Here is a 25,356-nt window from a genome sequence, read left to right as displayed (position 1 = left end):
TTTTAATTAGTTCAATAAGAAGTGACAGTATGAATTCCTCAGTGTATGAACTTGTTCAAGTGCTTTTTTATTTACAAAAAAAGATATCAACACTATAACTCGGGGAGGAAAAGCAAAACATATCGTCAGTCGTGTGTATGTTACAAAAATATCGACCTATGTTCTATTTTACAGTATCTACAACATATTCATCACTCAAACATTCCTCATCTCAACTTTACCCCCGTATCAAAGATTGTCTTCAATGTGCAACATAATCACTTTTGACACTTTTCTTCGTTTTTTTCTTCTTTTTTTTTTACAACCGTTAACTTTTACATACGAAAGCTTCATAACACCAGCGGCTGGATCAGTGGTTCAGTTTCGTGTCTTCCTCTCTTTGATCCGAGTTCGTAAGTCAACGCTCCTCCACGTTTGAACTTCATTCAATTTCACCTTCTGGGCCAGTGAGTTCACATTCGTGTGTGTGTGTGTGTGTGTGTGTGTGTGTGTGTGTGTGTGTGTGTGTGTGTGTGTGTGTGTGTGTGTGTGTGTGTGTGTGTGTGTGTGTGTGTGTGTGTGTGTGTGTGTGTGTGTGTGTGTGTGTGTGTGTGTGTGTGTGTGTGTGTGTGTGTGTGTGTGTGTGTGTGTGTGTTTGACCTCATGCGTTGAGTTTTTCTCCGCAGTGCCTTTGTTTACATGTACGAACACACTCCGTTCGGATGCTTTGACCAGGGGCTCCTCTGACGTCAGCGGCAGGCGGTTAAGAGTGTACGTGTGTGAGGAGGGGGCTGAAGGGTGGTGGGGGTTGAGTAATCTGAAAACGAGATCTGGCCGCGGCCTCGTGTTGAGTCCGGGCTGGTTCAAGGGTGGAACACGAGCCGAAGAAGTCCATGTCATCCTGGAGGGAGAGAGCAGGAAGACGATCACAGACACGCAGCGATTAGTAATGTATCTCGCCCAGGAGCCGGCCAGCGGCCCCGACTTTTAAAACAGGATAGTCCTGTCCACATCAAAGAGCTGGAGCTGTCTCCTGTTTCTTTTACCAGCTGCTCCTCACACACACCAATGTCCCAGTTCAGAAAAAGGACATCCAGGATTATCACTGGGGGCCGTTTACAGGACCCCTGCAGTGAAGTAGTGTGAGAGAAGTTGGATCTTCTTTCGGAGATTATCGTCTGTTTTCAGACACGAACTCTGGTAAATTGAACGAGTCAGACGGTCAGTCCTCCACACCGGGAGGACCTGGAAATCGAACCCCAACCTTCTGCACCAAAGTAGGCGGTGTAACCAGAGCCGTCACTAGCCTATATAGGGCCCTAAGCAGAATTTGATTTTGCCGACTGTCTGACTGCCTGCCAATCGTTACATTACATATGGGGGCCCCTAAGCAGGCCCTTATTTCGCTTATGCCTTGGGCCGGCCCTGGGTGTAACCCACTAAGCGAGGGGGGGGGGGGGCCACGTGAACTCTCCTCCTTTGCTCTTGAAGTGAAAAACCGGGATCATCAAGCACTTTTTCTCCGAGGCAACTCATTTGAAATGTTAATGTTGGTGACTCACCTCACTGAGCTGACCGGTGCTGTTCGGGAAGAAGTGCGTCCGTCACAGCTTCACCGTGGCTCCGTCTGGTCCTCTCGGGTGAATCCGCCCCTGACCTGCGCCCTTCTTCTTCGTCTTCTTCCTCCTTGTCATCCTCACGATCATCTTCCTCTTCCACCTCCGGTCTTTCCGCAGATTCCGTGTCAAACTCTGGATGTCGTCCTACCCGCTCTTCATCCAGGTCTCTGGGGGGGAGCGTGATTAAAGAAAGCTGTGGTTATCACCATGGATCTCTGCTCACAGCCACCACAACCCTGGTGTGTTCCAAAAGTTAGGCAAGATGCCTTCTGTTTGTTCTCAGCACTTCAAAGAAAAGTCTTTGAGCCGCGTTAAATTATGTGTACTGCACCTTTAGCAGTAAGGGAAATGAGAGTGTTGCCCCCAAGGCAGTGGAGCAGCTGTTTTCGCCTGGCGTTTTGTTTATAGGTTCACTGTGGGTGTACCGAACTCTAACTCACGAGGAATGAAGTCGGGTCGAGATCTTTTATCTTATCTTTATTTTAATTTTTTTTACTGGGAATGGCATGTACAGTGTAATTCCCTGTAGTTTGGACCAGATCAACTACTGGAGCTGTTCGTATGATTGTATTTTTGCAGCGTTTGTTGGAAGGTTGGTGTTGAGTTTAGGGGTTACCCAGATTTTAAAGGTTCAGCTCAGTGAGCCCGGTCCAAACTTTTTCCAGATTTTTGTCGGGGTTGATAAACAAATGCCTGCCACGACCTTTTCAATCACGTTTTGTTTCATATGGGCATAAATGTGTTGCAGAGTTTGTCCTCACCCGTCACCGAGGCTCGTCTGGGACTGGAAGGGACTGTTGTCCCGGCTGCGGCCCAGACTGCACCTCTCGTCGCAGCACAGCGACGGGATCAGGTGGACCGGACCTGAACATCACACGCATGAAATGTTGACTCAACACATTTTACATTTTTCTGTCCACCTATGCAATTCTAAATCCCTAGTCGCTAGAAACGTCGAAAAATAGTGTTTTTTTTTCTGGGCCATACGACGTGGGTCTGAGTCACCACCTACCGCAGGTGTGTCCAGGGCCCAGGTGACACCGGCAGCAGGGTCTCTGGGGGAAGTCGTGCAGCCAGCATGGATCCAGGCAGGACAGCTCGGCTCCGCTGTACGGACAGTCCTGGGACCTCAGGGACGCCGCTGAGGAGACATGTTGGGAGGACGGTCACAAACAACAACAGAGACCTCCTACAGGTGCCATAGTAATAATCAGGTATCTTTTATAAAAACCTTTATAAAGCTCAGTTGGTTGCGGTTTGCAACTTCACCACCAGATTTCGCCAAATATTACACACTGTAGCCATAAGTATTAGAAGTTAACAGTTAACTATGAATGAATCGATTTAGTTTACCGTTCCTCCGCCCGGGCTGATCGATCCACCACCTGTACACTTGCATTCCCAATCTACACCTGAACCATTTATCTTCTTAAAGCCCCTGTGTGTAATTTTCTGGTGGCATCTGGTGGTAAAGTTGCAAACCGCAACCAACTGAGCAACAAACTTTATCGTGGGGCAACTGCTAATTCCATTTCCGGTTGCCGGCAGTGTCTGATAATTCAGCGCAAACGCGTCGTATTCTGGAACCGTTTAGTTCAACAACCGTAGTCAACGCGACGTAGAAACATGGAGACTCACACGGAGGTCGGGTCCACCTCATGGAACTATATTTAACTCATTATACATATATGAACACATAGTTATGGACAATATATTCAATTTCTGTGAATAAGTTCTTCTAAATATTTACACACTGTAGCTTTAATGTTATGTCTTTGCGAAGATATGACTCAAAATGTCTCGCTATGGTGAAGAATCCTTCAAAAGAACATCTCCTGGATCCAGATCCTTAATTTAATGACCTAGTTACCATGGCAGAGGCCCGTCCTCGATCAAAACTTTAAAACAAGCGCGTAATTTTTTATGAGGAATCCTGACGTAAACCTCCTTGTCAGGAGGTAAAAATAACAGATGAGTTTTTCTTGAAGTGTATTTGCAGCTGTCGGGTTAAACCCTCACAGCTCCGGTTGTGGTGCATCTCTGTGTTAGTAAATGCTTCACATCCCTCCATGAGTCCAAGAGGCCAATTAAAATTCTTCAGTATAATTTAAGAAAACCACAGTGTTAGCGTGTTGCAGCGGCTCGGCCGAGGGGCGGGGTGCGTGTTAGGACCGAGTGGAACTACTGACAAAATATTTGACTCGTATTCACTTTTATGGGAAAAAAAAAGAAGGGGAAAAGAAAACCTGGTAACGCCTTGGTAACTATTCTACCACACACTCTTTGTTTCTGTTGAGCTTATACCAGACAAACATGATGTCATTAATTCTTTGCCCCTGGGGATATTTCACATAGTCAAACGCTCATTATGGTCGTTCCCACAAATATGCAACATCGGCTTTTAATAAGGCTTCACGACGACGATCGCAACTGACAGACCAACTGGTATTTCTGTTTGTGTAGTAGTTCACAAAAGAGCAATGAAACCATGCTCGTCCCTGAGATACGATATAATCCTCTCTTCGAATCGCCTCATATATTCGGCTCTTGCGCTGCATTTTAAAATTACAGTTTAATGCAGCAGCAGAGAAAGGCGGCTTCAAAGCGCCGGCCGGCCTCAAAGCACGCGTGAATAACAGGAGTGACATATTTGAGATACCTTATCGCCATCTTATCTCCGTTGTTTGGTATTTCTAATCGTGTCGTACGAGTGAGTACATTTTGCAACACGTAGTCGGAGCTTTTCCTTTTATTTTGCAAGTACATTTTGTACGGGGAATTCTTTGGCACCCGGGAGGTGCTGCTGCTGCTGGTGGTGGTGGTGGTGGTGGGGGTCAAAGTTCAGTGCTCGCCGGTTAGAACCACATGCAAACCTGCAGAGAGCAGCTGCACTGCTGCATGAAAAAGTCTCTGTGTTCCATTTGTTGGACATGTGATGCTTCCCGGTTGTCGCGACTCACCACTGGGCTTCTTCTCCAGCAGCTGCCTCTTGCAGTAGATGACGCACAGGACGAGCAGGGCGAGCAGCACGGTGGCCAGGGCGCTGCAGATGACCGCGGCCAGCGCCATGTCCCGCGGGCTGGTCGCCACCGGGGGCAGCGGCACCAGGTTTACACGCCCACTGCCTGCGGAGAGGGAATGAACGAGAAGCAACAATAAGATTGTGGGAATGTTGAAGGGGCAGTGAGAGATTTTGAATACGATACACTTTTTTGTAAAAATCGCTCCTAATGTTTCCTTGCGGTCTGCTAGCTGTCCGATCTGCCGAAACCCTAAGAGACGTGCTAGTGACTCAGGGGTTTTGGCCTCGTGGTTAGCGCGTCCGTCTGCCGTACCTGATGCTGCAGGTTCGATCCCCGACCAGTGCGGTGAAATCAACAACAACAACAACAAAGAGAGAAACAAACTTTCTCCAAAATCGCTTACTGGCCCTTTAACGGATTCGTTCATAGATTGACTAGATGTTTAAAGATTATTATCAATGTGATGAGAAGCAGCAAAATGACACAACAGTTAATCTGTCGTGAGGTGCAGTTAGAGAAAAGGAACGTGAGGAGCCGCAGTTTGTTCATATTATAACACTCTTCTCTTCAGAATCAGGTAACAGGAGAAAAATTATTCTTTCTTTTATTATTCCCCTGAGCCGGTCGTCTTTCTCACCGAAACCCTAATGAAATACGCAGAGGAGTTCAAAGAGAAAAACGCCTGTGGTGGATTCTAAGTGTATCTGCCTCAGAAGATGATTTACAGACGTTTGGACCCCGTCCCCGCCCCCGCCCCCGGGGCTCCCTCACATCGTCGACTTTGAAATCAAGAGTCTGGTCAAATATGAGCGTATCTGCTGTGTGATGGAGGTAAAACTTATCGGACAGATGTCAGCGGAGCCAATCCTCTGCCATTCTCTTTAAGTTATTGAGTTTCTCATGTAACGGACTTTTTGGCCCCAAGAATTCGGCCTCATTATGCGAGTTCCCCCCCAAAAAACAGAGCGTCGAGAGTTTAGTGAAGCTCGACATCACGATTGGCGCAGTCGTCTGAGAAATATTTGGCCTCTGCATACGTGTAATTATCCTTTCAAACACTCAGCGGAGATAAAGGCACAATCTGTTACTCAGATGTAAACTCAGAGCAGCCAAATTAAATAACATGCCAACAGCAAATTGAATGGAGGGACAAACACAGGACAATAAATCATCTGCGTTTTTCTGAGACAATTTAAAGCTGCATTACTTGACAGTTTGGCAACTTTGTGCGAACATGTTGCCAAACAGTATTTTACACAATCTAGCAAAACGCAGCAGTATTTGCATAAATCTGGATTTTTCTTTTAGTTCTTTTTTGATAAATCCAATATTAAATCTCTTTCATCTCTGGTGTTGGACTTAACCGACTCCGCGGGGAAACATCTGGATCTTTCTGCCGTCCACACACTCGCTTTTTCAGGGAAAACCTGTTGCTGCAACTGTTCTCTCTGGAAATGGTTGGTCGAAAGGCCTCCGGACTCTGGACTGAACCATGAAGTTTAAAAAAGGGACCTCAAGAGTTGGGTTGTAATTGTTCATATGAAATAATTGATTGGTTGGAACTTAAAGGTTTGTCATCAGGGGACTTATCAGGTACAGGCCAAACGTTTTAAGCATTGAGCCTTTCACACTCTGAGGGGATCACAACTGTCAAATCATCACCGCCATGCGGTGTAAGAGACAAATCACCAATTCGAATATTTGCATTCCCTGACTGGTGACACATAGTTTCATATTGAAACTTGAAGGGCATATACCTGTGTCAAGGCTGACGCCCGACCTCGCCGTAAAGAGCGAGGGAAAGCGTGGGAGAAAATCCTAGAACCGCCCGTTTACCTGCACCCACTCCGAAATGTAACAGGTTCTTCCTTGGATCTCGCCCCGCCCACTCCGCAAACACTTTAACGGAAATCGGTTCAGTAGTTTTTTGCGTAATCCTGCTAACTATCTAACTAACTACCTAACTAATAGACAGACAAACGTAACCTCCTTTGGCCGAAGTGAAAAGTAAAAACTCTCTGGTTCTGACGTCAACAAGAAATCGGGGCTCGTGTAGCTAAATGTTGATAATCTGACTGCAGGTGGAGCAGAAACATGACACTTAAAGAGGCAGTCATTTTGTTGTTGATGATTTAACTGCACTGGTCGGGGCTCGAACCCGCAGCCTGCGGGAAATACCCCGAGTCGTAGCATCTGTCGCTAGCTATTAAAGCCCCAGTGTGTCATTTTTGTAATTTTCTGGCGGCATCTGGTGGTAAAGTTGCAAACCGCAACCAACTGAGCGACCGACAGGGGACACTTTATGGCGGCGCACTGCTGATTCCATTTCCAGTTCCCGGCAGCGTCTGAAAGCGTTTTAATAGAGCGTGTTCTGGAGCGTTTAGTTCAACAACCGTATTCAACACGACTTAGAAACATGGAGACTCACACGGAGGTCAGTCCACCTCATGGAACTATATTTAACTCATATATGAACACTGAGTTATGGAATATATTCAGTTTCTGTGAATAAGTTCTTCTAAATATTACACACTGTAGCTTTAAGGTGTCTGGGAGTAATGCTTTCAAATTGCACTCCCAGTATTGTGAGGTTCAGTCCGCAAATTTTTTCATTATTTTTTTTCGGCGGACACAGAACCGACAGCTAGCGGTACGTGAGGAAATATTTGCTGAATTTGACCCCAAAAAAAGTGTGTTGGATTAAAAAATCGCTCCACTTTTGGGGAAAATGAAAATCCAAACAATTTGCTGTCTGCGGCAGCAGGTTATTGATCCTCTGCAGCTGTTGATGAGCAGAAATCATGTACAAAGAAACACAGTAGTTAGTCCTGGACCCTCCAGACACGCCGGGTGATAACGGCCTGGATATCAGGGAGCAGAGTTACATCAACATGTGACAACGTCCGCTCTGTGCTCCGTCGCTTTAAGAGGAAGTTGTAGAAAGAAAGAAAGAAAAAAACAGTAGCACGCCTGAAAGATCAAACTGCCTCCGATCGTTATCAGAAGTCAAACATGAGTTTCCCAATCAATGCCCGTGTGATGGTCGATGCAGAGAACAGTGAGAGTCTTCACTGTAATGACACGGTGAAGAAGAAACAACGTGGTGTTTTATCAATGGAGAAAACTGCTTGTTTGCCCTTCAGAGCATTAATCACGGCGACTGGCTTCAAACCTTTTCACATCCAAGAGCTCTTTGTTGTGCAGTGTAAACATTACTTTAACTCTGCGTACAGTTGTTTTATTCCGCCGCGATGGGGGATAAGGGTATTTTAACATTCCTTCTACAGGAGGGAAGAAAGAAAAAAAACAGCTCTTCAAAACTTTGTTTGACCCACAGGGAACAACAGGGGAGCGTTTTGATACGAGCGCTGAAAAGCAAATACTGTCAGGAACATGACTTATTGCTCTGTTACGAGAGCCAATAGCGAGTCAAGAGTTAAAAATCATCGCAGCTGCTCGAAGTAATCTGCGCTTTATATAAAGGAAGTTTGTTTTAAAAAGGTTCTGTGTCCGATGAAGATGATGGATGACGCTTTTATTTGCTTGTAATCCCACTGGACTGAACAAAGTATCACTGGTTGAGTCATATGTTAACACTTAATCACATTCAGAGGTGAAATCTCCCTATGAAAAATTATAATATTTAAAAGTATATACAGCAAAGTATATTAAAAACAAATTCATTCATTAAAACTGTTTTTCCGGAGGGGCTGTACGTGAGGAGGCAAATGTACATATACATATATATATATATATATATATATATATACACACAGGCCTAATATCGTTATCTGCATCAGACCCCCAAAATATCCATATGGGTCGAGCTATAATTTTGAAGTTCATGTCTGAAACGCAGGTTTGATGTCACGCTGCAAAACCACCATGTTTCATATTCAAAGTTATCTTCACACGCACTATAACCGTCGTGTTGATACTCCGTCTCCATTGTCAAGGTCAAAGTGACCGATCCAAGGTGAGCATCATCATCACAAAGAGGCCGTCTGTTGTCGGAGGCCCCGGCAGCTGCGGCGGCAAACACAGATGAACACTGGGCCCATTGACGGGAGCTCACCTGCCGATATTATCTTCACACACAACCAGACCAATAAACCGCAGCCTTTTATCACAGACTCGCTGTCTGTTGACTTTATGGAGCTCCTCCGAAGAAAAGAAGCACTTCTTTTACACCTCTGAAGGACCTCTCACTTTGTTGTCTTTCGAGAACTCCCTTAGCAGAACGGAGTGTTGTTTTACCAAGATCTCTGAACGATAGAACAGAGAACTTGTCATTTCTTCTTAATGCTGTTGTCTACTGAACGGCTGCAGGTTATAATTAAAGGAGACACATAGTCTGCTCATATTCAGGTTCATAATTTTTAACGTGGGTTATGTTTTCATGCCCTACTGTTCAGTAAACACTTCAGTTTCCTGCGGCTCCTCTTTCCCAACATCTGTCTGAAACACTCTGTTCTTTAGCTCCGGTGTCTTTAAGGCCCCTCCCTCCTGATGAAGCCCAGCCTGCTCTGATTGGCCAGCTGGCCTCCACTCTGTTGTGATTGGCCAACCGCTTCCAGCACGCTTCTCTCGCTCTCGCTTTCCCCGGCTTTTTAGGGGGCGTGTCAGACTAGCCGCTAGACATGGTGATGTGACCATGTTACGAAAGCATCGTCCGGACGACTGACGAGGCTTTTCAGGTTTTTTCTATCGGGAGAGAGGAGCTTTGACTAAAGTTTCTGTCTAAAGATTTCATCTGATGCCATTTCAGAAGGGACAAGGAAGTGTCCAACTCATCATCTGTTATTCCTTTAAATCTTTGATCATGAGTTCAATGTTTGGGAGTTCAAGCTCAGATGCTCGAGATTAATATATATATTCTATATATTCTACCTTGAGTGCCTATGACTTGTTTTCCTCAAATCAGGTTCACAGACATTTTGCATTTTTAAATCTCCAAAAGCACCACAACCCAGCAAACACTCATATTGATGTGAGGGTTTGATAACTGCATGATAACTCCATTTCGACAGACGTGAGGACAAACCACTCCACAGAGATCATCGTTTCACTCGGGGGGGAGTTTGGTGAACGTGCTTTTGACAAACTGAAAACTGCTCGGGTCTGACGCGCTGGCAGCTCCAACCAGAAGTCTATGAGCACGTGAGTGCTGGGTTTTCTTCACATTACAAGATGGAGAGTGGAGGGTATCAGGAGGGAAGGTGTGATCCCTTTGGCTGGTGCTAAAAACCCTCACCGATGCATGTATTTATTACCTAAAATATCAAAGATGAGCGGCGTCCCGTGTCTCTTTACCGAGACGATCAAACTCACTTCTGTGTAAATCTGCGAAGAAGCCGATTCTGATTCTTCCAACATGTGTGGATGAGTGTGAGCCTCCTCACGCGCCTGCATGTGACAATCGACCGTGACAGTGAAAAACCCCTCAGCAGATGAAACGCGTTAAAGAAGCTGAAGGAATCCATAAAACAAAATCTCTCTACTTTTTTTTTTACTTCGCTCCAAAAAAGCCACTAGGGGAAAAAAAGAGAGGAAGAGGGGGGGTTGGGTTTTCATAAGATTTACAGTCCACCCCAGACAGCAACCGCCCCCCCCCCCGTGCACAGCTGCACCGTTGCCCCCCGGGCCAGTTAGTTAGTGGCCTATTAGAATGATCTGCCCTTTAAGTTTTCACCACCCTCCTCGAGATAACACCGGAGGGAGGGAGGGAGGGAAGGGAGCAAAGACTTTCAAACATTTGGAAGCGCTCCACGGAGAGTCGTGTACGAGCCAACTAGCAGCTCTGTTCTCTCAGACACAATGGCCATTTTGTTTCGCAGCTCTCCTCCTGTATCAGAGCGGCACAGATGGAAAAATGAGCAAGACGGACGGAGGGAGGGGGAGGCCAGTCGTCACACAAACGGGAATACCGCCTGTGACAATATACCGTAACCAAAGAAAAGAGGATTCTTTGTATTTATCACTTTGTGAGCGAGGACGGAACATGGATCCTTTGGTTGTGCAACGTCCCAGAGCTCATTATTCAACACGGGGGCCGCGTCTGCTCCGACGCTCGAGCTGCCAAAAGGCCTCGTCACAAACAGCTGCAGCCTCGTCTGCCGTCAGGAAGTCACACTCAATTACCAAGAGGTACAAGTTCCACTCGCCTGTTGCTCTTTCAGTGGGAAAGACCTTCAGATCGGAAGGGGAGTCGTACGTAGCTGCTAACAGCGACTGCAAGGGAGCGGGGAAGTTAATTGGATCTGTAGCTGGACGTGGAATGTGAGAACATCAACTCTCACACACCTCCCGCCTCCTCTTACGCATAATGGATGTGGAGAGGTAATAAATTACACATCGCTGATGTGCTGAAACCGTACGGAAGACTATTAGTGCCAGGCATGAGGAAAAAATCTGGGGGAAGATTTCTTTATTTTATCTAACATTTCGAGAATAAGGATCGAAATGTCGGGATTAAAGTTAAAATGTCCCTAAATGTCCGTGTTGTGGTTCCAGTTCAGCTGTCACACGTCCACGTTAACTAAAGTTAGCGAAGCTACGCTAGCTTCGCTAACTGCGCGCCTCCCAACATTCATTAACGGCTGTTGAACGTTATCATGTCGGGACGCACGTCGACGTTCACGTGCAAACACCCGTTGTCAACGTATCGTTTCCGTCAGATTCAATAATAATATCGCAACTTTACAACTTGGTTAGCAGCTAGCGTTAGCTTAGCAAATTGGCTAACAAAACATCAACATCCGGTTGTTTGGTGCGGAAAAGTGCTTCCGGGTCACAATTTTCAACTTAATTCTCGACATTTCGACTTTATTCTCAAAATGCAAGATGAAACAAAAATCTTCCTCCTCTCATTTTTTCTTTCCTCGTGCCCGGCCCTGATACTCGGGATACGTTTTTGTTCAGGAAATATCAATGGATGCTGCTTTTTGTCCGAGGGGAAGTTTGCTCATCTAATCCGAACGGAGCGCTGGTGAAAGCGAGTGACGCTTTAATGTCAGCGGTTTCCTTTTATTCCCTTTTGAAGTGCTCAATTTTTATTAATCCAGGCGTTTATTTGCACATGTAGCAGAGGCCGCTCGGCTCAGCGCTGAATGGACCCCGGCTCGCTCCGCCCTTTTCTTTTTTTTTAAAGGCTGTGAGAGTGGTTACTCCGAAGACCTTGTGCTGGCATGTTGTGTGTGTGTGTGTGTGTGTGTGTGTGTGTGTGTGTGTGTGTGTGCACACAGGCTTTGTTGTGACGCTGCTGCTGCTGCTTGAGTTTTGGTTCTATAGCAGCGTTTTGGCCCCGAGTTCAATAGTGTGCTGTATTTGCTTTTAGACAAACAGTATCACCGTTGTTTCTTCTCGAACAAACGTCACCCATTGTGGGGCTTGCGATGAATATCCTGTATTCACCAATACCACGTAGCAAAATGTGAGAAGAAGAAGAAAGTAAAAGAAGAAGGGGAAGCTGCTTACAGTGAGGCTCGTAAGGAGGCGGCGGGTCCCCACAGGGAATACACTCCATGTCTTGGAAACCACTTAATTTCGTCTTCCTGTAAAATCTGTTGGAGGAAACAGAATGACATGTTTTAACCTTCAAAGGAGCATGAATCATTTTCATAAATAATAATAAGTTGTCCGGTTGGGGGGCGGGGGTTGCGTCGTCGCCTCTCACCCCGGCAGACAGTCGCCACACACGGCGTTGCTGGTGGTGGAGCAGTTGCCCTTCTGGAAGCGGTTGGCGAGGCCACAGTCCAGGCAGGGCTTGCACTTCTGCAGGCCGCGGCCCTCTTTGAAGCGGCTGCTCCGGCAGGGCACGCACCGGGCATCCTCTCCATAACCGAAGCCACATTCCTGGGGGGATTAAACAGGAGAAACACACCGGGGTAAGAGGTGGGGTATTGGGGATGATGTGCAGCTGGTGAAAAGAGTGGGGGGGCTTGGAATCGCGGACTACCGGGGGTCTGGAGTCAAAGAATGATATTGGCTCGCGGGATCACAGGGGAACAATGGCCGGCCTCTTTTCAGAGTCCATCTTACACTGGCAATAATCTCCCCTGACTCTCTCAGGATGAATGGGTTCCCTTCCTGCAGCAAGACCCAGAAAGGCCCGGCATTTGAATGATAAAGGCCCCGGGGGACTCCCACTGTTGTATTATTGCAAGTTTATTGCTGCGTTTTTTTGTGTGACTCTCTCTTTCCACCGGAGCAGTGAGTGTCCCATTGATTGAGAGGCCGGCCAAAGCAAAGGAAACGCTTAGGGAAGGGGGCACCGACTGGGATTACGGAAAGGTATATGGAGAAACTACCCTTTTGTGTTCCATACTTTTAAAGTGCACTTAAAAAGCACAGCGTCCGACTGCCGTGAGAGCGATCTAATGCTGAAACCACCTTTTGTGAATTTCTTCACTGAACCAAGCAAAATCTAGATTTTATTTTTTTCACGGAGACCATGAAATATAAAACCTATTTCTTGTTTTCCATGACTAAAGAATAAAGATCACACATTTTAGAGTCAGATTTACTTTACTACTTTTAACTCTTCCACCGTTCTTTATAGGTACTTGTAGAAACAGCATTTTATTTTAATAATAGATTCATTGGTTTAAGTGGTTTTTATGGAAAAAAGGTCAGAATTCTCTGATTTCAGCTTCTTAAATGGATATTTAATTGAATATGTTCTGGTTTCTTTGCTCTTCTATGAAAGTAAAACTAAATATCTTTGGTGTGTGGACAAAAACAAAACATTGAATCAACAACTTATCAATGAATCGAGGAAATAATCAACAGATTAATCGATAATGAAACTAATCGTTAGTTGCAGCCCTACTTGAGGAGTTTTAAAAGAAGAAGAAAAAAGATATTTTTGGAGGCAGAAACCCAAATCTCAACACTGAATTAACAAATAACTGCGACCCTCACTACTGGGGTCCCTCAGGGCTCCATTCTGGGCCCCATCCTCAGGTCATTAGGCTCTGTAATTCACTCACACAGCTTTTCCTACCGTAGCGACGCAGATGACATCCGACTCATTTGCACCTTTCCCACAATCTGAAACCGAGGTGGCAGCAAGAATCTGACATTTCTCAGCGGATGTAGACGAACCACCTGAAGCTCAATCTGGACAAGACCAAGATGCTTTTCCTCCCATCAACGAGCGCTCCATCCCCATTGAGGACTCTGGGCAAACGTTCATGTTCTACACATCTACCAATATTTTCTCTCTAGTCTAAATTTGTCACTTTTTACATCCCCAAAAATCTTGTTGGAAGGTTAATGACCTCAATGAGAAACTTGACCTTTCTATGTATGACATCTGATATTACTGTAGAGCACACAGGGAGAAAACCCCTATAGGCATTACATCATGCATTGATCATCCGGCATCAGCGCCAGAGCAGCTGCCCCTCCTGTTGTCCAGTGTTGCCACACTAGAATCCAAAGCCAGGACGATAGACAAGGAAGGAACGGGGGTCGGGTGGTGGTGGTGGTGGGGGGGGTTGCTCATATATCATTTATGTGAAGGTCAGCTTCAAACGGGGGCTTCTCTCTTCACCCGTGTCCCGTTTCACCGTTTCACCGGCAGTGCAGTCCCCGCCGGAATGTGGGCACAAGAGTCTGGTATTGGGGGGGGGGGGGGCTGGGGGGCTGGCAAGAAATGAAAAGGGAGGTTGTCGAGGCAAAGATGTGGTTGTGTGATGGCACCGCACTAGTCAGGCTACGAGAAGACGAGAAATTCAGTCCCTCCGGCCAAACATATGTGAGCACTGACACTGGACCCGTGGGCCGAGGCCCGGGGCCCGAGGTGGAACCGTCCAGGCCCTGGACTCTCTGCAGCTGTTGTTATGAAGTCTCCATATAAGGACTTGCTCTTCAAGCAGGGCCGGGAACAGCGGAGATGGGAAGGAGAGGAGGGTTGGGGGGGGGGGGGGAAGAAAAGTGAGAAACAAGAGGGGAGGTGGCTCTGATGAGTGATAAAGCCCCCCCCCACCAAGAAAAACAATCTCATAGGAGGCAGGAAAAACTGCCACAACACTGAACTGGTCGTCAAGAAAGTGCAGCCACCACAAGGTCCCTCACATCGATCCTGTACATGCCCCCCACTTCCACATGAAGGATGATTCATCCTCACTGGCACAAGCTTTGTCCGTGGGGGCACCACCACACGGCAGGACGGGGGTAAATATGAGCCGGTCAGAGCACTGAAACAAAAGACGAACGGAGCCAACTTCTGATCCCGGGCCACACAGAACATCAAGGAGAGCTGATCCCTTTCTTCTTTTATCTCCGCCGAACAAAGCTCCACGCAGCCGACGCCCTGCACGGACGGAGCGACAAGAAACTCTATGTTCTCTGTGGTCATCTGGGATTGGGAAGTGATGACTTCAAAGGTTATATGAAAGGAAAGGGGGGGGGGGGGGGGGGGACGACTACCAGGGATGTTAGCAAATAACTACAACTAACCCTAACCCTCATCAAATCAAATATCATCTGGAGACGAACTGAAAACGATGAGACAACAGCAGTCCCCCTGGTTTCACCTCAAACAAAAAACCCAAATGCTTAAAATTCCTGTCCCTTATCCCCAGATCCCCCTGATCTGGTCCGGGTGAGGTTTGCCAACGATAACAGCCGCGTGGAGAGGAGGGAGAAGGGCCGAGCCGGCCGAGACCTGAGGCACGTTCAGATGCAGAGATATTTCTGAGAGCAGGGGGGAGGGATCATCCAGCCCATCGTCTGATCTGGGAACGAAACAACCGCCGAAAACAACGTGCGAGTTTTACAAAACAGCGTCCTGTCTGACGAGCCCCTGAACTCTGTGACACGTCTTCAAACTTCTGCTTCTGTAGACACGAGATGATCTGACGTCTGCCCGCTGACACTCTTGCTACAATACAACAAGATGTTGACACATCAAAGTTGTGTTTCTCCCCCTTTCTCTTTTTCGCTGCTGGCAGTTTTCCAGGCATGTACCAGAAAGCCATCCGACCCTTCTCCTTCACGCCCGACACAACGCGAGACTTCAAGCGACTTGACTGAGAATGAAACATGTTTGAGTAACGTGTTTTAATGGACGCTGCCTCCTGTGTGTGTGGGTGGGTGGTTCTTTGAGCTACAGTTAGCGCGGAGGGGCTAATTGATGTTTGTCCGTCGGCCCTCGTCGGAGAAGCTTCCAGAGGCAAAGTGGGCCACATTCCTCTGGGATCTCTATGGCAGCTGCACAGAGGGACTCCAACCGGGCTGCTTCCCCTTCCAGCACTCAGGAGTCCGGCCTCTTTCAGAACACAGGCACAGATCGTCTTGGTTACACACAAGCTCAGATCAGAAGTTCTGGGGGCCGAGCTCGCCGACTGCGAAGCACCGGCGTCCCGCTACCTTCAGAGGAAGAATGAGGCGGCCAATTATTAACCGGGACCCCGGGGCGGCCCGCGGCATTCATGCCTGTTGAGCTGGCAGAGGAACGCGAGGGCCACTGAGGCGTTATGAACTGACCACAGAGTGCATGTCTGTGTGCACCCAGATTAAAGGCAACGGGGCTTAAATGCATGTGTGCAACAGATGTCAAGGCTTTTGATGAAGCGCAGTGAAAACCGACTTCAAGTCAATCTGATGACTTTTTCATTTGCAGGAAATTGTTTAGGGCAGTCGTTACTTTTAGATATGTAAAGCGTTTACCTGTAGGTCAAAGATCTTTCCATATAATAGTACAGAACGGTTTATTAGGCACACCCAGCTCATCTCATTTCTAATATTTAAGTCGACCATTGTTGATTTAAAGGGGTCAGTGAGCGATTTTGGAGAAGGCTTGTTACTCTCTTTGTTGTTGGCCGGGCCTCGAACCCACAGCCTCGGGTATCACCGACACGCTACCGACACGCTTCCCGACACGCTAACCACTAGGCTAAAACATCTGAGTCGTAGCATTGTTTGCTAGCACGTCTCTTAAGGTGTGGAGGAGTGATGTTTACAAACTGCACACAGTGCGTTGTGAGGATTGGTCCGCACAATGTTTTCAGCTAACAGACCGTGAGGAAATATTTTTACAAAAAAGTGTATTGGATTAAAATCTCTGGCCGGGCCGCAAACCCACGACCTCGGGTACGGGAGACCGACGAGCTAACCAAGAGGCCGAAACTCTGGCGTCGCAGCGCCACTCGCTAGCACGTCTCTTAAGGTGTCGTCAGAACCGACAGCTAGCCCACCGCAAGGAATTATTTGCCGATTTTTACAAAGAGTGTATTGGGTTTAAAATCTCTGACTGCACCCTTTAACATTTCCTCAATTTATTGTTGCTTCTCGTTCATTCATTCCTCCTCCGCAGGCAGTGGGCGTGTGAACCTGTTGCCGCTGCCCCCGGTGGCGACCCGCCCGCAGGACATGGCGCTGGCCGCGGTCTTCTGCAGCTTACTGCCCCTTTAAATGCCGAGTTAAAGTGTTTGTCAAATCTTTGCATCTCTGTCTTCACTTCAAAGTAGGAGCGTAGCTGCAGCCGGAGAGGAAAAAGCCTCTGCTTTGCTCACCAACCTTCAGCGGCACTATCGAGGCCTGTTTGTACAAAGCACAAAAAAGAACCTGTGGCTAAGGTGGTGAAGAAGAAGGGGAAAAAATGTTGTTCCCCCTCCGCCGAGAGAGAGAGAGAGAGAGAGAGAGAGAGAGAGAGCAGCAAGCTTAGGCACGGCGAGCTACAAACAGTGAAGACAATGAGCTGGACGCGCTGCAACAGGGGAGAAACAATGGGCGCCATTCAGCTGCAGAAGGTCAGAAGTTTGGGTGTGACTGATTAAAGACGGCTCGGTGTTGTGCAGACGCTAACAGCAGCCTGGCTGCTGCCCGCCGCAGGAAAGAGAGGAAGTCATAAATAATGTTGCTTCGGTGGAGAAAGAATTTTCTAAACCATTTTTTTTTTTGGTGGGGATTTTTTTTTTTCACCGCAGGAGTAAACCGTCCTTTTTTCTTTTTTTTGCAGTGACCGGGTTACGCCAGTTCTCCCCGTATACATGAGCGGGGAAGAATGACGGGAGTAACTCTGACTCCCGTACAGCAGGTGGCGCTCTTCCAACGTACAACTGGTCGGAATAAGGCTTTTTTATTTCCCGGTTGACTTTTAGTCAAAATCGGGTTTAAAGGTGAAGCTTGGTGTTGTTGTTGCTGTTGTTTTTTGGCGAGGGCGGGGCAGTTAGAACCAACGGAGTTAACGCCATGTTAACACTTTACCCCGGTCTGTTAACCGGGATAAAGTGTTAACATGGCGTTTGAGAAACCGGGGTTTTGCCTTAACCTGAATATAATCTGTGTTTTAAACTGCATGTAAACACACTCACTGCTTTTCCTTTTCCTTAAATCCTTAAACTAGTGACGATACAACTAGTGCCCATACAACTAGTGATGATACAACTAGTGACCATATAACTAGTGATGATACAACTAGTGACGATACAACTAGTGACCATACAACTAGTGACCATACAACTAGTGACCATACAACTAGTGACGATTCAACTTGTGACCATACAACTAGTGACCATACAACTAGTGACGATTCAACTAGAGACCATACAACTAGTGATGATACAACTAGTGACCATACAACTATTGACAATTCAACAAGAGACCATACAACTAGTGATGATACAACTAGTGACCATACAACTAGTGACAATACAACTAGTGACGATTCAACTAGAGACCATACAACTAGTGACCATACAACTAGTGACAATTCAACTAGTGACCATACAACTAGTGACCATACAACTAGTGACGATTCAACTAGAGACCATACAACTAGTGACCATACAACTAGTGACCATACAACTAGAGACGACCATACAACTAGTGACGATTCAACTAGAGACCATACAACTAGTGACCATACATTTAGAGACCATACAACTAGTGACGATTCAACTAGTGACCATACAACTAGTGACCATACAACTAGTGACGATTCAACTAGTGACCATACAACTAGTGACCATACAACTAGTGACGATTCAACTAGAGACCATACAACTAGTGACCATACAACTAGTGACCATACAACTAGAGACCATACAACTAGTGACCATACAACTAGTGACGATTCAACTAGTGACCATACAACTAGTGACCATACAACTAGAGACCATACAACTAGTGACAATTCAACTAGTGACCATAAAACTAGTGACCATACAACTAGAGACCATACAACTAGTGACGATTCAACTAGTGACCATACAACTAGTGACCATACAACTTGTGACCATACAACTTGTGAACATACAACTAGTGACCATACAACTTGTGACCATTCAACTTGTGACCATACAACTAGTTACCATACAACTAGTGACCATACAACTTGTGACCATACAACTTGTGACCATACAACTAGTGACCATACAACTAGTGACCATACAACTTGTGACCATACAACTTGTGAACATACAACTAGTGACCATACAACTTGTGACCATACAACTAGTGACCATACAACTAGTGACCATACAACTTGTGACCATACAACTTGTGAACATACAACTAGTGACCATACAACTTGTGACCATTCAACTTGTGACCATACAACTAGTGACCATACAACTAGTGACCATACAACTAGTGACCATACAAATTGTGACCATACAACTTTTGACCATACAACTAGTGACCATACAACTAGTGACCATACAACTAGTGACCATACAACTTGTGACCATACAACTTGTGAACATACAACTAGTGACCATACAACTTGTGACCATTCAACTTGTGACCATACAACTTGTGACCATACAACTGTGACCATACAACTAGTGACCATACAACTTGTGAACATACAACTAGTGACCATACAACTGTGACCATACAACTAGTGACCATACAACTTGTGACCATACAACTTGTGACCATACAACTTGTGAACATACAACTAGTGACCATACAACTTGTGACCATTCAACTTGTGACCATACAACTAGTGACCATACAACTGTGACCATACAACTAGTGACCATACAACTTGTGACCATACAACTAGTGACCATACAACTAGTGACCATACAACTAGTGACGATTCAACTAGTGACCATACAACTTGAGACCATACAACTAGTGACCATACAACTGTGACCATACAACTAGTGACCATACAACTTGTGACCATACAACTAGTGACCATACAACTAGTGACCATACAACTAGTGACCATACAACTTGTGACCATACAACTTGTGACCATACAACTTGAGACAATGCTTTTGGACTTTTAGACACGACTGCTTAAAGACAGCAGCTTCAGATCACACAGGTAAGACAAGATAAAAAAGACAGCAACAACGTCTTTGTTCCGACCTTTGAAAGCTCCTGTCCGGCGTCACACTGCTTGCAGGGCTTACAGGTCCCGAAGCGATCCTTGTACTCCTGTTCTCGACACTCCCTGCTCTCCTCCTCGGCCCTCGCGGGAATCTGAGAGACAGTCAAGAGAGAGAGATTCCTTCATTTCATCCCCCGCAGCAGATAAAAACAAGCAAAGACTCAAATCCCCAGAACCTGTGAGACGGACAGTGATGTGTCTCATATTAATTTGAGGCGGGGTCAACCCCCTTTCTTTAAATAACACATCTGATACAGTTGAGATGAGTTAAGATTAAGCTTTCATGAGCCCCGTGGGGAAACTGCGGCGCTGCAGCAACAACGCAGGGATCATCATCATCAAACACAAACCATCAGGTACAGTAACGGTAAAAACAATTCGCAGTGAGTCACCAGACAAGGGATTTACAGATCCCCCAGCATGCACTGCACTTCAAGTGCATGTGTGCAGCTTGTGCAAAAACTAAAAAAACTTGTAGTCATAGTAGCCAACGTTTACCAAAGTTTTACAACTCACAAACAGCAGGTAAAGATATATATATACATATATATATATATACATTATTTTGTTTATATAAAACAAAATTATATTTTCTTGGATTGATATCCATCACATCTCACCCTCGTAGATGAGGTTTTGCTCAGTGTGTTTAAAAGCTTTGAAAACACGAAACTATTACGCTCTAATACGTAGAACTGTATTAATTAGATTATACAGTTTAATACAAATCGTGCTGCATGTGATTCCTTGTACAGCACACAAACACCTCGACAAGACACAAGTACATTAAAAACAGACTGAATTAAAAAATCATAACAGTTAATTGATTTGTAATCAACTACTAAATTAATCTGCAACTATTTTGATAATCGATTAATTGGTTCAAGTATTTTTTATGAAAAAAAGTCTTCATTTTCTGATTTCAGCTTCTTCCATGTGAACATGTTCTGGTTTCTCTGTGACAGTGAACTGAAGATCTTTGGTGTGTGGACGAAAAAAAAACACCATGTTGAGAAAATAATGGACAGATGAATCGATCATGAGTATTATTATTATTATCATCACTATTATTTCATCGTTAGTTGCAGAAGCTCTTTCCTTACCAGAGTTGAATAGATGACGTGCACGGTGAAGAGAAGTGAGAGGAGCTGCTGCAGCATCCGCACCATGTTGATGGGCAGCGTGTCGCCTGCAGCTGGAAGAATAATAGATGAAACCATAAAGACACTTCATCACCATTATGATGTTTTAATATCTATAAGACAAAAATATGGTGACATATTTTTTTTTTTATATATAAAGAGTTTATTATATTTAAAGGCAGATTAATGAACAGCCACAGTCCGGACTGGCTCTCAGCCTCCACAGATTCAGACCAGGTAGGCATGATATGAAAAATGACTCATAATAATAAATAAATAAATATTGTGGTTCTTCCCTTCACACGTCGTAAATCCACCGCGAGTGATTTGCGACTATAACTGTGATGCAACATAATCATTATATCATACAGACTACAATAATAATATGAACACATCATAGTTATAATAATATTCCACCAGGAGCTGGAGGTTTGTCGTTTTCCCTGCTCTCGACATTTCCCCTGTCTGTCGCCATGTGCAGAAACTGTGACTGTTCCGATCTGATAAAGACACTTTTCTTCTTACCTGATTTATGAATAATGAAGAAGAAGAAGAAGAGGAGGAGGAGGAGGAGGAGGAAGCTGCAGTCGGTCTATGGAGAGGGTCTGTTCCCGGGACAGAGGAGAGCAGAGACCGGTGAGAGGAGGAGAGCTGTCCCGCACCGGTCTGCTCAGCAACTCACCATGACTGAGCTGCTGCTGCTGACACACACACACACACACACACACACACACTCTCTCTCACACACACACACACACAGTCACACACACACACACCGTGAGAGAGGGAGGCAGTGCCGACATCAAAGGGTTAGGGTGGAGAGAGAGAGGAGGAGGAGGAGGGGTTCATCTGATCTGTGTGTGTGTGTGTGTGTGTGAGTGGGTGTGTGTGTGTGTGTGTAGCTGTGAGAACCGACTGTGGTTCAAGAACCATCGTTGTGAGGACTTTTTTTTAGTCATCACAAAATACATAACTGTAGTTCTTATACAGTTAAAAACTTCACTCAAGATGAAGATAAATGTGCATTTTATTCATACACATTCTGTGGTGTCCTCCTACCTTATGTACAGTAGTAATATGTTTATTATCCATATTGTTTCCAGCCTCTCTGCACCATTGCACCAGTGTCTTCCTTACCACTTCATTTGCTCCCTTTTTATACATACATGTACATTATTATTCTATATATGTTTATATCTCTGTCGCTCTTGTTTCTGTTGGTGGTGAGTCTGTTCTGGTTTAGTTCAATATGAGAGCTCAGGAAACCAGAGTCACATTCCTTGTATGTTTACACGCGCTTGGACAATAAAGCTGATTCTGATTCTGAATCTTGCCAGTCATCACAATTTCAATGTTGAGGGTAAAGACTTGGTTCCAGGGTCAGAGTTGGGTTAAGGTCAGGGTTAGGGGTTAGGGAAGGTCAAAGAGTGTCCTCACAACTATAGAGAGACACGTGTGTTTGTGTGTGTTTAGTATAATTAACATATTGACCTCCATAATCAAAAGTTATGGAAACTTTGGATTATGAATTTGTTGTTGTTCTTCCATCGGCTGCTCAGACTCTGTTCTGAGGCAGTGAGACTTCGTCCCTGCATACGAGCTCCAGATGACATCTCGTCAGAGCGCTGCTCCACGATTGGCCGACACTGCGATGACTTGTCATAACCCCCTCAGCTGGGTTCGAGGTCACGTCCCTGATGGAGAAGGAGAAGAAAGACCTCATTCATATTTATTAATAAATTAGTCAGCTTGAGTGTGTGACTACAGAACCCAAGGAAAAGGAATTCATCTTGGTTCATTTTTATGAAAATTAATAGGAAAATGCCTCAGTTGTTTCTTCAAAATCTCAGTTTGTTCAAATTTGATGATATGATACGTTAATGTATTTATAATAAGTGGAGCAGCAGTGAACTCTTTAACACAAAATGTACATGATTACATCCACGTGTGTGTGTGTGTGTGTGTGTGTGTGTGTGTGTGTGTGTGTGTGTCAGAGACACAGAGGACAAAAGTTCAGCACCGCAGCACCAGTGTGGCCAATTACTGTACATGTCCGGACATGTCGTGTGAATAAATTGCATGGAAATCTGTAACTACTTTGCAAAAAGTAATCGGTCTGTTACAGAACCAGTTGTTGATTATTAATACTTCTCCGAATTCATGTTGTTTAATGCAAAAGAGAACATGTATTTATTTTAATGATTTACGTTACAGGTCTGAGGAGGAGTCACGTTCATCACCAGGAGATGAACGAGGAGATTATTTTCACACTGTTGCAGTCGTGATTAAGAATAATGTTCTAATTCGTCCTGACAGTGATTTGATGAATTGATTTCCATTGCGGAGGTTTTGATCCGGTGACCTGTGAGAGGAGACACCTGGTGGTGAGAGGACGTCACTACAGTCACAGAGCACCAGAGTGAAACTTTGACCTTTGTCTCCACCTGCTGGGACGTTTCTGTCACGGTCCAGCTCATTTTAATTCAACGTTTCATATTCATAACTGTCATGTCTACTCGTTTCATATTCTACTCTATTCACAGTATCAGTGGACAAGTTATACTTTATTCTATTCTATTCTATATAGTATATTATGGTATAGTATAGTATAGTCTACTCCACAGTTCTAATGGACTGACTATTCTATTCTAGTCTCGTCTGGTCTATATTAATATATTCTACTCCATATTTTAGTGAGCTCACTCTATTATTTTTTATTCTATTCTACACTTTTAGACTCACTTCATTATATTCTGATCTATTTTATTTTCTATTCTAGTATAGCATAGTATAATCTACTCCACAATTTTAGTGGACTGACTCTATTCTATTCTATTATTTTCTATAAAATTTTATTCCACACCTTTATTCCACAGTATTAATAAAATAAAATAAAATGATAAAATAATATAAAATAAAATAAAATAAAATAAAATAAAATAAAATAAAATAAAATAAAATAAAATAAAATGTATCTTCATTTTATTTAAGTATGTTCTACTATATTGTATAAGTGGAATAACTCTATTCTATAGTATTATATCATATAGTTCATCAAACACCCAAATATCTATCATGTCCTATCTGAAGTGGTTCTATTCTATTCTACAGCCCAGTCTATTTCCATTCAACCGCTTTGGCTTTAAAACCTGAGCGTTCTAAACTACAGTTCACTGTCCAGAGGTGTGTGTGTGTGTGTGTGTGTGTGTGCGTGTGTGTGTGTGTCTGTGTGTTTATGTGTGTTTCTCTCTCTCTCTCTCTCTCTGTGTGTGTGTGTGTGTGTGTGTGTGTCTGTGTCTGTGTCTGTGTCTGTGTGTGTATGTGTGTTTTTCTCTCTCTTTCTCTCTGTGTGTGTGTGTGTGTGTGTGTGTGTGTTTCTCTCTCTCTCTGTGTGTTGTGTGTGTGTGTGTGTGTGTCTGTGTTTATGTGTGTTTCTCTCTCTCTCTGTGTGTGTGTGTGTGTGTGTGTGTCTGTGTCTGTGTATGTATGTGTGTTTTCTCTCTCTTTCTCTCTGTGTGTGTCTGTGTGTGTTTCTCTCTCTCTCTGTGTGTTGTGTGTGTGTGTGTGTGTGTTTCTCTCTCTCTCTGTGTGTTGTGTGTGTGTGTGTGTGTGTGTGTGTGTGTGTGTCTGTGTCTGTGTGTTTATGTGTTTTTTTCTCTCTCTTTCTCTCTCTGTGTGTCTGTGTTTCTCTCTCTCTCTCTGTGTGTGTGTGTGTGTGTGTGTGTGTGTTTCTCTGTGTGTGTGTGTGTTTCTCTCTCTCTCTCTCTCTCTGTGTGTGTGTGTGTGTGTTTCTCTGTGTGTGTGTGTGTGTTTCTCTCTCTCTCTCTCTCTGTGTGTGTGTGTTTCTCTCTCTCTCTGTGTGTGTGTGTGTGTGTTTCTCTGTGTGTGTGTGTGTGTGTTTCTCTCTCTCTCTCTCTCTGTGTGTGTGTGTTTCTCTCTCTCTGTGTGTTGTGTGTGTGTGTGTGTGTGTGTCTGTGTTTCTCTTTCTCTCTCTCTCTCTGTGTGTGTGTGTTTCTCTCTCTCTGTGTGTGTGTGTGTGTGTTTCTCTCTCTCTCTCTCTCTCTGTGTGTGTGTGTTTCTCTCTCTCTGTGTGTTGTGTGTGTGTGTGTGTGTGTGTGTGTCTGTGTTTCTCTTTCTCTCTCTCTCTCTGTGTGTGTGTGTTTCTCTCTCTCTGTGTGTGTGTGTGTGTGTGTGTGTGTGTGTGTGTTTCTCTGTGTGTGTGTGTGTGTTTCTCTCTC

General features: G+C 45.0%; 1 protein-coding gene across 1 annotated transcript; it reads right to left on the bottom strand.

Moving 5' to 3' along the window:
• Positions 1–37: 37 nt before the first annotated feature.
• Positions 38–21,881, bottom strand: tnfrsf19 (tumor necrosis factor receptor superfamily, member 19). The gene is made up of 10 exons (XM_035621690.2): positions 21,644–21,881; positions 21,080–21,171; positions 19,955–20,068; positions 12,297–12,475; positions 12,098–12,183; positions 4,559–4,723; positions 2,611–2,739; positions 2,360–2,462; positions 1,542–1,765; positions 38–880 (listed from the first exon to the last, which is right to left on the bottom strand). The coding sequence occupies exons 2-9, from the start codon at positions 21,143–21,145 to the stop codon at positions 1,543–1,545; spliced, it is 1,065 nt and encodes a 354-aa protein (XP_035477583.2). The 5' UTR covers positions 21,146–21,171; positions 21,644–21,881; the 3' UTR covers positions 38–880; position 1,542.
• Positions 21,882–25,356: the final 3,475 nt, after the last annotated feature.

The sequence above is a fragment of the Scophthalmus maximus genome, chromosome 11 (genome assembly GCF_022379125.1).
Source record: "Scophthalmus maximus strain ysfricsl-2021 chromosome 11, ASM2237912v1, whole genome shotgun sequence".
NCBI lineage: Eukaryota > Metazoa > Chordata > Actinopteri > Pleuronectiformes > Scophthalmidae > Scophthalmus > Scophthalmus maximus.
The sequence above is the reverse complement of the archived record's forward strand: the minus strand, read 5'-3'. Positions and strand labels throughout refer to the sequence as shown.

What these genes read in the sequence shown, in the direction of transcription:
- tnfrsf19 (XM_035621690.2), bottom strand. Translation starts at nt 21,145, where the DNA reads ATGGTGCGGATGCTGCAGCAGCTCCTCTCACTTCTCTTCACCGTGCAC. An exon ending in TGTGGCGACTGTCTGCCGGG is followed by an intron (nt 12,184 to 12,296) that starts GTGAGAGGCGAC and finishes TTCCTCCAACAG; the next exon opens with ATTTTACAGGAAGACGAAAT. An exon ending in GCTGGAGAAGAAGCCCAGTG is followed by an intron (nt 2,740 to 4,558) that starts GTGAGTCGCGAC and finishes ATGTCTCCTCAG; the next exon opens with CGGCGTCCCTGAGGTCCCAG.